At 41.7% G+C, this 15947-nt stretch overlaps 1 protein-coding gene across 1 annotated transcript in view; it reads left to right on the top strand.

Moving 5' to 3' along the window:
• LOC149185502 (uncharacterized) overlaps nt 1-15698 on the top strand; it is a 121379-nt gene extending 105681 nt beyond the window's left edge. Inside the window, exon 3 of the mRNA XM_089412422.1 lies at nt 15247-15698. Coding sequence (XP_089268548.1) covers nt 15247-15545 — 299 coding nt within the window. The 3' untranslated portion in view covers nt 15546-15698. The remainder of the gene's footprint in view (nt 1-15246) is intronic.
• The last annotated feature ends 249 nt before the right edge of the window (nt 15699-15947 follow it).

Here is a 15947-nt window from a genome sequence, read left to right as displayed (position 1 = left end):
ACCAAGCTCTGGGAGCTTGCTTCAGGCCATAAAGGGCCTTCTTCAGTCTGCACACATGGGACTCCTTCCCATGCACCTCAAAGCCCTGTGGCTGCTCAATGTACACCTCCTCCTGTATGAAGCCATTGAGAAATGCGGTCTTCACATCCATCTGGTGGATCTTCCAACCCATCTCTGCTGCTATCGATATAATGGAGCGGATCGAAGTATATCGAGCCACGGGAGCGAAGGTCTCCTCATAATCAACTCCCTCTACCTGGGAGAACCCTCTAGCCACAAACCTCGCTTTGAATTTCTCAATGCTGCCATCTGCAGCATGCTTTACCTTGTAAAGCCATCTGGAAGTAACCACGGATTTGCCCTCAGGCCTCGGCACCACCTCCCAAACATCATTCTTCATGATAGAAGAATACTCCTCCTGCATGGCCTCTCTCCAGACCTGCTGGCTAGCTGCCTCCTCATAGCTAGAAGGCTCAGAGTCAAGGATGCTGGTAACCATCGCCATATAGCTACAAAACCTCTCAGGTGGTCTACTCTCTCTGACCGGCCTCTTCGGCTCAGCAACAGATGTGGCATCTCTCAAGGTGTCCTGAAGCCACTTGGGCTTCCTCTTCCCTGAGCGCACTTCTCCCACCGGAGAATGAAACTCCTCCTCCTTATCATCATCAGTAGCCTGAACTCCTGACTGTCTGTCTGCTGTCCTCCTGCCTGCACCTGAACCTGTAGAAGCTGAGGTACTGTGTGAACTGTCCATCAATGGACTCCCTAGTGAACTGCTCTGTGAACTGCTCTGCATGCTGCCCGGAGCACCACCCCTCTGGCTCGGCGAGCCACTGCTCACTGACGGACCTGACATCCTCATAGATGTACCTCCGGATCCTCCTGATCCCTGCCCACTGGATCCCTGCGACTGACTCAACTGCTGCTGAGGGTCTGGCTGATCCAGATACTCTAACTCCCGTGACCTCCTAAAGGCCCTGTCCTCCTCGAACTTCACATCCCCTTTGACAACAACTCTCCTCTGTGCAGGAATGTAAATTCGAAAGGCCTTTGAGGTCTCACTGTAGCCCACAAAGATACCCTTCTCTGCGGTGGGCTCTAGTTTGGTCCTCTTCTCCTTGGGTATATAGGAGTATGCAATGCATCCAAAGATATGAAGATGACCAAGATCAGGCTTCTTCCCAGAGAAAGCCTCCTCCGGAGTCATGTGCCCCAAGGCACGATGCGGACTCCTGTTCTGCAAGTAAACAGCTGTGTTGCAGGCCTCTGCCCACAAGAACAATGGCAACCCCTGATCATGTATCATGGCTTTGGCAGCCCCTATGATGGATCTGTTCTTCCTCTCCGCAACCCCGTTCTGCTGGGGGTTGTAAGGAACAGTGAACTCCCTCCTAATGCCTGCCTCCGCACAATAGTCAACAAACTCTCCAAGGGTGTACTCTCCTCCATTGTCCGACCTCAAGGACTTGATCTTTCGACCTGTCTGAGTCTCCACAAGAGCTCTGAACTCCTGAAACCGCTTGAAGACCTCACTCTTGGTCTTCAAGAAATAAATCCAGGTCCTCCTGGAGTGATCATCAATGAATAAAACATAGTACTCATATCCACTCAAGGAAACATGAGACATCCGACCGCTCACATCGGAATGAATCAAATCAAGTATCCCCGTCGTTCTGCTGGGAAAAGGGGATTTGGCAAATTTGCCCATCGCACAACCTCTGCAAGTATCAAAGTGATCAGTACTGAAATCTGGCACACCTGTAGTGATCTCCCGCAATGTCCTCAAGGCTCCATGATACATATGTCCCATCCTGCGGTGCCAAATCTCACACAGCTCAGAACTGCTAGCTCTGCTGTTGGTACTACTGCTCAATGCCAAAAGGGGTTGGAATGCAAACTTGTACACCTTTGCATGGCGTACACCTATCACTCTAGCTGAATCCGCTGGAGTGCCCCTGGGATACATCAACACCTGTCCTCCCCTGAACAGTACCTCATATCCTCTGTCCTCCAAAGCTGAGATTGATATGAGGTTCTTCCTCATCCCTGGCACATAAAGAACCTCTGACACCTTCAAGGGAGGTTTGGACTCCCTCTGAAATGTCATCCCCACCCCGACTGCTCTAACAACTCTGTCATCACCGAGTACTACCTCAATATCAGTGCCACTCTCTGAAAGCTCTGAGAAGTACTCACGGACTCCTGTCATGTGACGTGAAGCCCCACTGTCCACATACCAGATACCTGAAGATGCTCCGCTAATCGAGGGAAAAGCATGCTCCCTCTGAACCTGTGTGGCAGATGATCCTGCACTAGAGGACTCACACGTAGTGAACGCAAACTCTCGGTCAAAACGACCAGCAAAGTCCTCAATCTCTGCTGAAGCTGCCATGTCCTGGTTCTTCCCCTTCTTCTACTTCTTCTCCGGACACACAACTGCATAGTGTCCCATCTTTTGACAATTCCAACACTTCACCTTGGAATAGTCCTTCTGTGTGTTCCCCTGTTTACCTTTACCTTTGCCTTTGTCCTCACCACTGCTTGTGGAAGCCTGCTTCTTCCCTTTGCCTTTCTTGCCTCCTGCCACCAGTGCTACATCCTCAACCTGCTCAACTGGCTTGGCTGCCCCAAGCTGACCTTTTCTGATCTCTGTCTGAATGCAATCATCCCAAAACCTCTCCCATGTGGGAAGGGTCTCACGTGCACAAACCCCATCAGCAAAGTTCAACCATGAACGGGGGAGGCCATTCACTGCAATCCGCACCAACTCAGTGGGTGGAATGGCCTCTCCAATCGCTGCCAACTCATCTCTCACATTAGTAATCTTTGTGAGATATCCAGCTGCACTATCATTACCCATCTTAATGTTCTTCAGCTTCTCCTTCAGGACCATCTTCCGGTTCTCATTGGTACTCTGGTAGAGATTGGACAATGCTGTCCACATCTCATGGGCATTGCTCTTTCCTCTCACATGAGGAATGTAATGGTCTTTGATTCCGTCTAGAATCAGCCTCTTACCCTTATTGTTCTTCTTTTTATACTCAGCCAACTGAGTAACATCAGTGGGCACAACAACAGGGTTCTGTGCGGTATGCACCATGATATCCCAGACTTCTGCCTCCTCAAAGATACTCTGCATTCTCTCCTTCCAAACACTGTAATTTGTATGCCCATCCAACCTATCCTCCACCCTCAATCCCAATGACATCCTGCTGTCCTAAAACTGAAAGACAGCACTGCTGTAGTAAAGATAAAACTGCTGTTTATGAAAAAATCAGCTTGCTGGAATTTTCCGAGTGAAAAATCAGCAACTGTAATTTTTCCTTTTGCTGTCCCAAACTGCCCTTCAGCACTCAAGCTCCGATACCATGAAGAAATTTCTGTTTTCCCACCCCGGTTTTCAGTTTCTTCTTATTTCTCCCATGTAGTTAAATGCCCATTCCCATAACCATACATTTAACAGACTGAAAAAAATAAATATTGTTGAAAACACAAATTCTGGAAATTTTTCAGAATGCTGGAAATTGCAGAATTAAAAATCAGCAATCAAAAACAGCCATTAAAACACATTAAAACATTGATATTTTTGGTCGGAGTAGTCTTTAACGCGACTTTTTGAAAGCTTTCCGGCGATTTTTTCCGGTGAAAATCCGGCAGTAATTTATTGGAATCCAAGTTTGATAGCTAATTTCTGCACAATGAAAGCGTCCCAGTTTTTCAGGGTGCTGAATCCGAATATGCAGTTAAAAAACCATTTTAACTGCAACAAATCATGATTTCATCTCAATTTCTTTTCCGTCACCGGAATCTCAAAAAGTCGCATTATAGACAACTCTTTTTGGTCAACTTGACCCTGGAAAAACCCCCTACAACTCTTGGGGAAAACCAGTTTGAGAGCTCTTCTTTATTTCTGAAAATTGCCTTTTTACAGTGAGAATTATTCAGCAAAAAATCAGCAAGCAAATTTACAACTTATCTCCTTTCCCGTGCCTCACAGCAATCTGGAAATTACAGCAAACAGGACAGCAATAAATGCTGTACGGCCTACGTTTTGTGTGCAGAAAAATCAGCAAACTGCTCATCGATTTTTGTGCAAAAATCTGCCTTTCACTATGTGCTGAATCAGCTGTACAAATCTGCTCAACTGCTGCCTTGGAATGTGTGCCAAGCTGCTGTCTCCTCCTCCCTGCTCAGAAATCTCTCTTGCTCTCTTGCTCTCCTTCTCCCAATCTGCTCATGAAAGAATGAATGACCTTTTCCTCCTTTAATATAACTCCAAGTGACTTTTGGGTGATCCAAGTGACTTTTGGGTGATCTCTAAATCCAATGGCTGAAATAGATTTAGATCAATGGCTGAGATTAAATGCTCATTTAAATCTCACTTTCTATTTTTTAATTCACCCCACTTTAATAAAGACCCACTTAGTCATTTATTTCCAAAGTCACTTTTCCTTTCTAATTTTTCATTTATTTTATAAAAGTTGCTTTAAAATTAGACTTAGTAACTTTATCACTTAAAGTCACTTTTAAATTAGATTTAACTTTATAAAATTATAAAGTCACTTTAGAAGAAAAATCAAATTCTTTTGGACACTTTTCCCTAGGCCAAAGATCAAAGCCTAAGTGAACCACCTGTCCTCCGGTACCAAATTTCAACACCTTGGCAGGAGATGTGGGCAGCTCTTCGCCAAGAAGAGATCAAACGGCAGTCGAAGACAGGTAGCAGCGACAAACAGATCAAAGTTTAGCAGGAGGAGGAGGATGTGGCCCTAGCATCTGAGGGAAAGCAGGAGAAGCGGAAGAAGAAAGATCTCTCTAAGATCAAGTGCTTCCACTGTGGGGAGATGGGTCATTATGTGACCCAGTACCCAAGGAAGAAGAGTAAGGGAGAGTCTTCCGAGACTAAGGCAGCGTCAGCACGGGCAGAGAAGGAAGTTTTGACAGACGATGACTGTGCCATGAGTGCACACACGCCACTTGAGTGGAAGTGGGGAGACATCAAGCTGTAGTCAGGCGGACTACAGGCGATGAGGGGCAGGATCCTCGAGGTACCCAGCCTCTTGGATTAGACCTTGCTACGGGAGCCCCGACGAGGAGTAGCAGGATTAGCTGAGTGGGTAGAGACGGATGCAGATGGAGCAGCAGAGAGAGCTACAGTGTAGGAGTCCCGAGACAGCGCAGAGCTAGCAGGTTGCAGCAGTGTGAGAGGCACAGGAGTCTTGCACCAGTGCAGGAAGGCATAAAGAGGTGTGAAACGATGCGAGATGCAGGGAGTTGTTGCAGCAACGCAGAGGTCAGAGAGGGAGCACTTGTCAGCAGCAGAGGGAGCTTCAGCATCAGTGGGTGTCTCTAGCCCAACAGGGAGGTCAGTTGGGAGATCAGTTACTTACTTCTCAGTAATTGAGTTGCAGTGCAGCAGTGGGCAGCATGATGCAACATGATGAGAGGAGGTGCAGTGCAGATGCAGTGTTGGGAGGAAGGACTAGCAACAACACGGATGCAGAGGGAGTTGTCGTACAGATGCAGCAGTGCAGAGGATGTTGGGCAGGAAGGCCTAGCATCAGCACAGGTATCGATGCCAGATGATCAGAGTAATACTCAGTAAGGAGTATTGCTAGAGCACAGTCCTCGCTAAGAGGGAGTGCTGATTTGGTGTAGCATCGGATGTGCTCTAGCCACGAAATTTGGTGGAGAGGTTGGGGCACATGAGATCTCCAATACCTAGAAAGGGTTTGGGCAGATTCTAAACAGATCAAGAGATATTAAAATAATTAATATTTTTAATGGAGTCCCTAAGTCTAAACTTAGGGAAAATAAAATATTAATGTGTATTAATATGAATTTGTGTTAGAGTGGTCCAAAAGACATGGATCAAGCCAGATCTAATCTTAGCTGTTGATTAGGGACTTAATCTCGGCCGTTGAGATGTCAACAGGAAAAGTATAAGAGGAGGCTTGAGGGTCACTTGGAGAGTACACCAGAGTGATTAGTCATTCTATTCTCTAGAGCGGGGTTTGCTAAGAGAGATAGAATCAGTGATCGGGAGAGCAACTGAGGGGCATTGAGTACAGAGAAACAAAGAAGGAAGAGATTGTTCCAGGAGACCAACGCAGCAGCCAAGGAGAGTGACGCAGAGCCAACAAGGGCTCATGCAGGGCCATGCAGAGGCAGCCAAGTGTTGCGCAGAGCACCAGAGGGGCCAGCGCAGCTGACGCAGAGGCTCCCAGAGCTGACGCAGGGTCTCCTGGGGCTGATGCAGGCCAAGGAAGGCTGACGCAGGGCCAGCGCCGGGCTAGGAGTGGTTGACGCAGTCCAGATTGGGTAGACGTTGGGGTTGCAGAGCAGTTTTGTGCTGAGGAACTGCCGGAAGGGTTTTCCGGGGTTACAGCCAGGATATTTCTCTCAAACTATGAGGTATAGGTGCTAAGGAAATTCTTTGTTGGGTAGGCCAGTTTCGGCACCCAGATTGTACTCTGATATTGCTTAATAAGAAAACCCTCAGATAGTTGCACCGATTTTCCCACATTGAGTTTTTCCGGGGACATTGGTCCAAAAATAATGGTGTCATGTGGTGTTTTTGTTCTTGTTTCTTTTATTTGCTGATCTATAATATGTTGAGCATGCATTGGTGTTTATTTTCAGTATTTACTTTGTTAATAACTTGTTAAAGAAAATAACAAGTAGGTAGGAATAAATCAGAATTAGTGCATGAAGGGTTTCTAAACTAAGTAAACTTAGAAACTTCAACACAAATATTACCTAGCCAATTTATAATAAATAGATTGGCATAATCAATACTTATTAAGTATTGTACGGTTATAGAAATACATCTCAATGTTGGTCATTTCAAGGTAACTCCACTTGGTAGCAAAGGAGAGCTAGAAGAGTCATTTGAATTCAGGATTATTACAGAAAAGGTTTTGGATCTCAAGTTCTTGCATGAGCTTTCAGTGATCACAATAGTTGTGTTATATGAGGATTCCAACATGGAACGACATTTGAGTGCTTATGATATTGATCCTCATGGTAAGAGTTATAAAGATTTTTGGACCATGAAGATTGCAAATGATGCTACATTGCTTATACCTATGCAAGAGCCATTACAAGGGTTTATTGTTGTTGCTCAGACATCAATTAACTACTTTAATGCTCTGAATATGCTTAAATCAATTGAAATTAATCAGGTTACTGTTTTCGGAGCATATGACAAAGCACCTATGGATGGAAATAAATATATTATTGGCGACCATTTAGGATTAATTTATTCCCTTGACATTATCGTGGATGATAAAGAAGGAGTTGACATTATATTAAATGGACTCCACGATGCAGAGGGCTCTGTCATATTTATGAAGCAAATCGCGACGAGCTTCCAGCGTGGCGCTCGATCCCTACTCCACGTCATTGCTCATCTTCTTAATGCTGTTGAGATACTGTTCAAGGCAGGAAAAGAGAAGTAGGTTGTTGTTTTCTTCAATAAAATGGAGGAGTACAGGTTTAAGCAGAATGAGGAGGCTTAGAAGATTGTCGTCTAATGGATTTGCGAGAGAGGGTTTATAAGTTATGTAGAGAATTTAGTGAAAAATTTGGCAGATACGTATTATCCAGATGAAGAGATTTGTAATACACTCGTCAAAGGATGGTGCATTGCGAGGAAATTGAATGAAGCCAAGAGAATGGTGAATGAGATGTCAGTTGGACAAATTTCCATGGGGGTGACGGCTTACAATGCTTTGCCCGATTGCATTTGCAAGTTATGCAGAGAGAAGGACCCGTTTCGGCTCTTTCCTGAAGCCAATAAGATCCTCGTTGAAATGGAGGCAGCAGGTGTGCCTCGTAACGAATCGACCCTTAATACTCATGGTTGTTCTGGGCAAGTTGTTCTGGACGAGCTATTCGCCAAGACGTGTGTGGATTCGCAAGAAATTGTCATTCACAGGAGATCGACATTCAGACTAGGCGGAAACGCGGTGCTGCTATCGAACAATGCTAAAGACGTAGTCCGGGCGAAGATGAAGCTCCTCCACGTTGTCAGGACAAATGTTGCTGCCAACGATGAGGCATACGGCTGCGTCATGGCGAAAGAAGACAATGAGGGTTTCTATGGCAATCGGCCTCCACACAACATTGATCGATGTCACAAGGGGCGCGGTGAGGAAGAACGTGGCCACATTGGCCCCCAAAGTTCTCCCCATAATGGAATTGCTCTACTACGCCAACGATGCTTGCCAATATGTTGTTTGCCCATACGCTACATACACACTACCCATACGCTGTCGGCCCATATGCTACACAGTGAAATATTGTGCAAGCCCGTGCTCCGTTGTTCCGATAGCTGAGGAACCAGCCACCCATACACATTTTTTAAACGTTACTTCCGTCTCCGCCATCAAACGTTGTGTCCTTAGTGCTTCGGCCCATACGCTACACAGTGAAATATTGTGCAAGCCCGTGCTCCGTTGTTTCGATAGCTGACGAACCATCCACCCATACACATTGTTTAAACGTTACTTCCGTCTCCGCCATCAAACGTTGTGTCCCCAGGTTGAAAGACGTGACGTCAAGTACATGTTGGCTCGATAAATATGTTAATGTTATATTGGGGTTCGACATTATAACACACACCACATAACTTCGATTGCACAATAACTATATAATAGTTACAATATAATAATTAAATTAAATTAATTTAATTATTAAAAAAAATATCAAAATCAAAATACTAATATTATTATTATTATAAATTAAAAAAAAAAAATCCAAACGAATATTACGGACGAGCTACATGTCGAAATGATTAACGAATTATACAAACACAAGGTGAAGAAAGTTGTCAGCATTAAAGCTTTGAGGACAAAGCTTTTGAAGGAAGGGGTAGTGTTACGAATATAAGTTATATAAAATAACAATAAATATTAATAAATGTAAAAATAAATAATCAAGTAGTGAATAGGTTAATTAGTCATTAGTTAAGTGAAAGGGAATGTCTAAAGGACATGCCCAATCGTGAAAGGACACTTGCCTAGTATATAAGCAGGGCCTCATTGTAACATTCAACATCACTTGTACATTTATATATATATTAATAAATTATTATTACAAATACTTCTGTGTATTTTTACGTTTAAGCCAACAAGCTACAAATTTTGTTGTTCCACTCTGCCTCCTCTATAATGTATCCACGGATCAGGAAACTCTCCAACCAAAAAACTATCCCTGCCCCTCACTGCAAGAAATCTCCTCGATGACTTCTCTGACAACTACTGTTGTTGCTCTCTTGAGAAAATCGATCTTTGATCTCTCACTCGACGTGTTTTCCAAATGCCTATCGAAGTCCTTATAATCTTCCAGTTGAGTAATCGACAACCCATATTACATTCTAATCAATGCCTCAAATCATATTGATTCGATCTTCGTCTTCTTCTAGAAGATTCACACCCAGTTTCATTAATACCCTTTAATTATTTTAATTTCCTAAGTTTAGACTTGGGCACCCTTTAAAAATAATTAATTATTTTAATAAAACCGTCTCTGAGTGGAATTTCCCAAAATGATTTTTGGGTATTCTGGAATACATGTGTCCTAGCCTCCCCGCAAATTTTGAGGCTTAGAGCACATCCGATGCTACCAGAAATCAACAAGAAAGAGGATACCTAAAAGTAGCAACAAAGAAAAGAGAGGTGGACAAAACCACTGTTATTGATGGTAATAAGCAAAAAAGAAAGCAGTCGAATGTTGGATGCTTAGTGAAATTTAACTCAAAGAAGAAAGATGCGACATTAAAAAAGAAAATACAGGAGAAGCAAACAAATTGGTGGATTCTCTGTCAAATGACGCTCCACGTTTTGCAGTTTCTGAAATCATAGGAGAAGTAACTGATTTTGAAATGACAACATACCGTGACATAGTAAAACAATTTGAGCGACGATTTGGTAATGTCTGAGAGAAATTTACAATTAATAAGGATAATCCAAGATGAACTAAGTAAGCTTATAGACTAGATGATATAGATGAGGCGGAGGAAGCGACTTCCTTGGTCGAAACGTCGCACCCACTCATATTGCGCTGTTGGAACCCTCGTGCCCCTGCCAACTGCGTCCATTCCACTGTTTTGTCTCACGTTGTCCTGTCTTCGTTGTTCCAATTATCCGCCGCCTGTCCACATTGTTCCAAATAATCCACAGTTCCCAATTATCGCCACCAGTCAACACATCGCTTCCCCGACCATTGCACCCTTTTTCGATATTGTTACATTACATAAAACTATAACATTATAATTATTAATTATAATTTAATTGTAATTATTAAATTGTTATTATAATTATATAATTTAAATAATAAAAATAGATTAAAGAAAAAAGAGAGTTATAAAAATATATATAAAAGGGACAATACATATAAGACAAAAAAAAATAAGACGACGAAAATACATGCTGAAATGACGTGGGCACGTGAAGAAATTTTCAACGATTAAGCTTTGAGGACAAAACACTTTTGAGAAAGGGGCAATGTTTTAAGGGGCAATGTTATGAATATAATTTAGACAAAATTAAATAAATGCAAGTAAATGATAAATAATCGTAGTTATATATTAAATAATCTTTAGTTAAATAGAAAGGCATGTCTAAAAGACATAACCGTTCATGAAAGGGCACCTGCCTAGGAACATTCATTCATACTTGTACATTCATCTTATTAATAGAAATATCACTACAATACATTGTGTATTTACGTTTAAAGCACAAACAAGCTACAAGTTTTGTTGCTTCATTGAGAAATCGAGCAATTACTGAGCACCTCATCAAATGGAAGAACCTACCAGTGGAAGAAGTGGCATTGGAAGATGAGTGTTTTATGCAAAACACCCACAAATAGTGAAGTGTTGTGCTCAACACTTCTTTGAAGGGAAGAGGCATGTTAAGCCTTATATAAGCTCCATGTTAACCCAAAAACCCCATATTAAGCCCTGAATATTGATCGATTACATTGCTATTGTTATATTGTTATGTATGTTAGAAGTTCCAATGTTTTAAAACTGTGACTCGAGTTTGGAACCGGCCGAGGGTCGACTCCAACTCGGTATCGACTCAGCTGGTTTGATTTCAATGAGTCGGTTGTTGTAAAAAATACATTAAATATATATTTATTTTTTATGAAAAACCATAATTTTAAATATTTTCGTTCATGTTTCCAAACACAAAGCATTAGAATATAGAGAGAAGACAACATATGATCAAAGTAGGCTCATGAATATATCCATTATATCAAAATGGCACCTAGTGTACTGTCTAATACATACATGATATAGAGATCAAAACAAAAACACATAACCAAGGAGGCTCTAAATGGCCTCTACAACAAAAGCAAACTGTAAAACATCACTAGTCACTAGTACTACTGGCTACTGCTAGAGAAGCCAACATCATTTGGCTCAGACTTTGAATCAGAGTCAGATAGGGAAACCGATGGCTCCTCCTCCTCCTCATCTCCTCCTCCTCCTCATCACCATCTCCAACTGTAACTGTAGAAGTAGTAGCATAACAGGCGCACCAGTTGCACACTGAGATAGACAAGATATGCGCTTCCGTCGTGGCTAAGTAGAGGAAGTGCCTGCAACTGGAGGACTTGGGGCTGGGCCTGGTACAAGTGGATCTGCATTCAATTGAACATTATGTTCAACTAATGCCTCCATCTGTAAATCCAAATCAAGACCAATATCCTCATTAGAGTCAAACTCTGTAGGATGACTCTCCACTACCCAATCTGATGCTGGATCAATATCTTCCAACACAATGGGATTTGTATCAGGTCTTTTGTTTAGCAATTGGTTGCGTCTTAGTCGGAGGTTGTATTGAACATAGACTAGATCATTTAACCGTTTTTGTTCCAAATGGTTTCTCTTCTTCGTGTGAATCCTCTCAATGATAGACCAATTGCGCTCACACCCAGTAGCACTGCAAGTTTGACTCAAAATACGGATTGCAAACTTCTGTAATTGAGGACTATGGCTACCAAAAGTCTCCCACCATTCTGCTGCAAAAAACATAGTAGTGTAATGAATTAGCTCAACAAATTATATCCAACTTTCAAATTATAAACAATTTAACAAAATAAGAATTTGAGAATTGAAATTTTTGTTTACCTGGCTCATTTGCTTCCCTTGCAATCCTTGCTAGGTTCTTGCCAAAGGTACCTGTGGCTCTGTTGAAACAAGTGATCTGTCGATGTATCTTGAGTTGATCACTCTCCTTAGGGACCATGCGATCAATGCAGTCAATCAATCCATCTCTAACCTCCCTAGTCAAAGCTTCTAGCTCAAGAGCTTTATAATGATACCTTGGGTTCAGAAAAAACGTAGCTGCATGTATAGGGCAATGGAGTTGATTGTTCCATCTTTGATCAATGATTTCCCAAATGGGCCCATACTTAGCCACTCTATCCTTGTATAATGCCTTTATTTGCTCATTTTCTTGATCCATAGCCTCATAAATGAAGCCCATAGCCAATCTTACCCCATCCACCAACCACAACACCTTAACCAGTGGCTCAACAACCTTCACAATCTCTGCTGCCTTTTTTCCAAAATATTTTTTCATTAACATTCTTTCTCACATCTTGGCCATTTTGTTTGTGAGACCATTGACATTCATTCATTCATCACTAGAAAACACCCTTTGCAAGTTTTTATGTTGGGGAAGCATAGATTGTAATGTCAAAAAATGAGTTGCAAATCTAGTGATGGTAGGTCTAATAATATCCTTGCCCCTGTGTGTTTCCTCATCATGCTCAAAATCCATGAGTGATTGTAGATATATTCTGTTATGCTTTTGGCATGCTCTACAATGTTCTTGACCCAATCTATTTTACCAATATCCTCAAGCATGAGGTCTATGCAATGTGCAACACATGGGGTCCAAAAGATGGTTTTGTGTTTTTCCTCTAACATTTTACCAACAAGAACATAGTTAGAGGCATTATCTGTGATGATTTGAACAACATTAGCTGCCCCACCTCTTCAACAACCTCATCCAAAAGCTGAAACAACAAGTGTGCATCTTTCACCCTATCAGATGCATCAACTGATTTTAGAAACATGGTTCCCTGTGGGCAAAAGATAAGAAAGTTTATGATGGTACGGTTCCTTTGATCAGTCCATCCATCTGACATGATGGTACATCCTGTTTTTGCCCATGAGCTTTTGAAATCTTTCAAATATTCATCAATGGAGGAAACTTCTTTTTGCAAAAGAGATCCCCTTAACTCATGCATAGTAGGGCCTTTGAAGTCCTTTCTAGCAGCAAATATGGCATCAAACATAGGTTCATAATATGGTGAACGAGAAGCTTTGAAGGGGATATTAGCATCATACCACCATCTAGCTATGTAATCACAGACAGTCTCTCTCAATTCTTTCTTCCAATGGTCATCTAAAGCGGGCTGCATTTGACCTCTATTAGCTTGAGGACCATGTGCACTGTCAGAGGGAGAGGAGGGTGTGAAATAACTTTTGATATCACCCTTCTTTTTCATTTTACCCTTACCCTGTTCTTGAATAGACTCCAAAGAGGGAGGAACATAGTGAAAGGGGTTCGATGCATCAGTGCAAGGGATAGATGAAGAGCCCTCATAATCAAAATTGGGGTTGGCAGCCATCATTTGTTTTATACTCCTCTCCCTCCCAATTTCAGTCTCTATTTTTTTTTGCCTAGCTTTTTCTTGCTCAAACTTCTCAAAGTTATCTAGCAACTCCTTCCTAATCTCCCCAATTTGTGCTGATGGTGCTTCACATGGAGTAATTTGGCCTCTAACACGAGCCAAGTGTTGTTTCAGCCTATGAATGCCCCCTCCAGCCCACTTAATTTTTCTATTAGAAAATTTGCAATTAATTTGATTATCAATCGTTTCAGCATATGCCCAAGCAACATCTTTCATTTTGATATTTTTTTACAAAAATTACTCTTTTCAATTTCCAGATTTGCACCCAAAAAAAAAAAAATAGATTTTAGAAGTGAAAAAAAAATTACCTCTAGGCACAAACCGCCTCCTCAATGCTGCTCCAACAAACCAACTCCTCAATGTTGTTCCAATGGCTGCCCAAGAAGCTTCTCATTGCTGCTCCAATGATTGCCCAAGACTCTTCACTGCTGCTCCAAAAATGAACTCCACAACTCTTCACAAACTCCTCACAAATTCTCACACAAAAGCAATGAGATAGCTGTGAGAAAATGTGAGGGGGTTGGGTAGCTTTTATAGGCTTGGGAGAGGTAAATGGTCTTAAAGATAACCTAAAACCAAATTAGAATTATGTTTGGGATCCGTTTTTCCCTCCAAAAGATATCGTTGGGCGTCACTGGCCGGTTTAACTTGGGCTCAGCTGAGCCGGCTGGTTTGTTACCGAACCGGACGAGTCGGTGACCGGCTCGGCTGGTTCAGTAACAAACCAGCCACCGGACCAGTTTTTTTGCCGAGCCGGACCGGCCAGGGGTATGGTTCAGTTAGCTCAGCGGAATTCGAACTGGCTCAGCCGATTTTTAAAACAGTGGTTAGAACCACTCATGGTCCCATTTTATCATAATTGTATCATTTGTCTCCTATATATATACTAAGGAGACCTAGTCTTAGTATCATCAAATATTGTCTTGTTCATAGTATTATTTGTAAAATGATGTGTCCCCCTTGAAGTGGACTGTAATTATTGGTTTCTTATCATTTTTAAGGTGCAAAGATCATAACAATTCTTTTTTCTGCAGCTGTTTTCAAAATAATGCAAAGGGCAAAGAGCTCAGCTTGGTTATTTGTTGCTTGACCAGCAGCATATTTCAAAGAGAAAAAATGAGAAGTTCCTAGAAAGGCAATAACCCCAGCCCACACATACCTGAAATTCCTTGAGATGCCCCAACAAAAAAAACCCTAGGTTACAGCATAATCTATTACAGGTTTTTTTTGAAATTATATGGGCTTTGGCTTTTGGAGGCTTCCAGTTCCCATCTTACATCTATTCTATGACTGTTACTGTGTGAAGTGAGTTTTGATTGTTGCAAGTTATTTTTTTGCATTTTGTTATTCAAAGTTCCTCCCTGTATGTATTGATCCAGTTTTGGTCATTGAACATCCATTTGAAGGCTTGAAAATAATGATTCTAACATTTTTTTTCATGTTAGATAATGCCTGGTCCCTTCTCATCATTTTGTTCCATATCTGTATCGAGCCTCTTTTCAACTTCTAAATATTGGATTTTGTTTTCAGGTTATGTCTTGCTTAGAACAAAGCCCAAATCTGCTAATTTGGATGAAGTCAAGGAACAAGTAGTTCAAGATGCTGAAAATGAGACAATCAGTCAACCTGTCTCAAGTGCCACATCACCTTCTGTGATTCCAGTTGTGACTCAGCATATTTCTGAAGATGAACAGCGACAGCTGTTCATGTGGATTTTAGAGGAGAAGAGACAGATAAAGGCAGCAAACCTGTCAGAGAAGAGACGAATTGATGGAGAGAAAGCTATTCTTAAGCAATTTATTACCAGCAAAGAAATTTGTAATTTCTAGAAAATAATAATTGTTAACTCATCTCCAAAGATTTTTTTCTTTTTACTTGTATTGCAATTTAGCTTTGTTGATACCCTTTCAGTTAAAGCTAGCTTTGCATTGTGTGAATACTAGAGCATAACTTTGGCAAGTGATACTTCAGTTTTATATTCATTCTGATTTTCCATCTTCAAATGGTAACGTTGTCACAAGTGTGTGGAAACCGAGTGGTGACCTATCTGACATTTCATTTAACACATTTTTCTTCTTCAGTCTTCTTTTGGTCATGATTTGTATACAGCTTTTATTGAGTGCTGAGAGGCATCAAAAACCAAGATATAAACCTCTTTGTCTCAAGATGAATCTATGCTGGTTTATTTCATTATATATATATTTTTAGAGGTTTCACCCATTAAGGGGCAT

Source organism: Pinus tabuliformis, chromosome 3_1, assembly GCF_031772625.1.
Source record: "Pinus tabuliformis cultivar Carrire ecotype Pingquan chromosome 3_1, CPIR1, whole genome shotgun sequence".
NCBI classification, from domain to species: domain Eukaryota; kingdom Viridiplantae; phylum Streptophyta; class Pinopsida; order Pinales; family Pinaceae; genus Pinus; species Pinus tabuliformis.
Note: the sequence above shows the minus strand (reverse complement) of the source record. Positions and strands in the feature narration are given on the sequence as shown.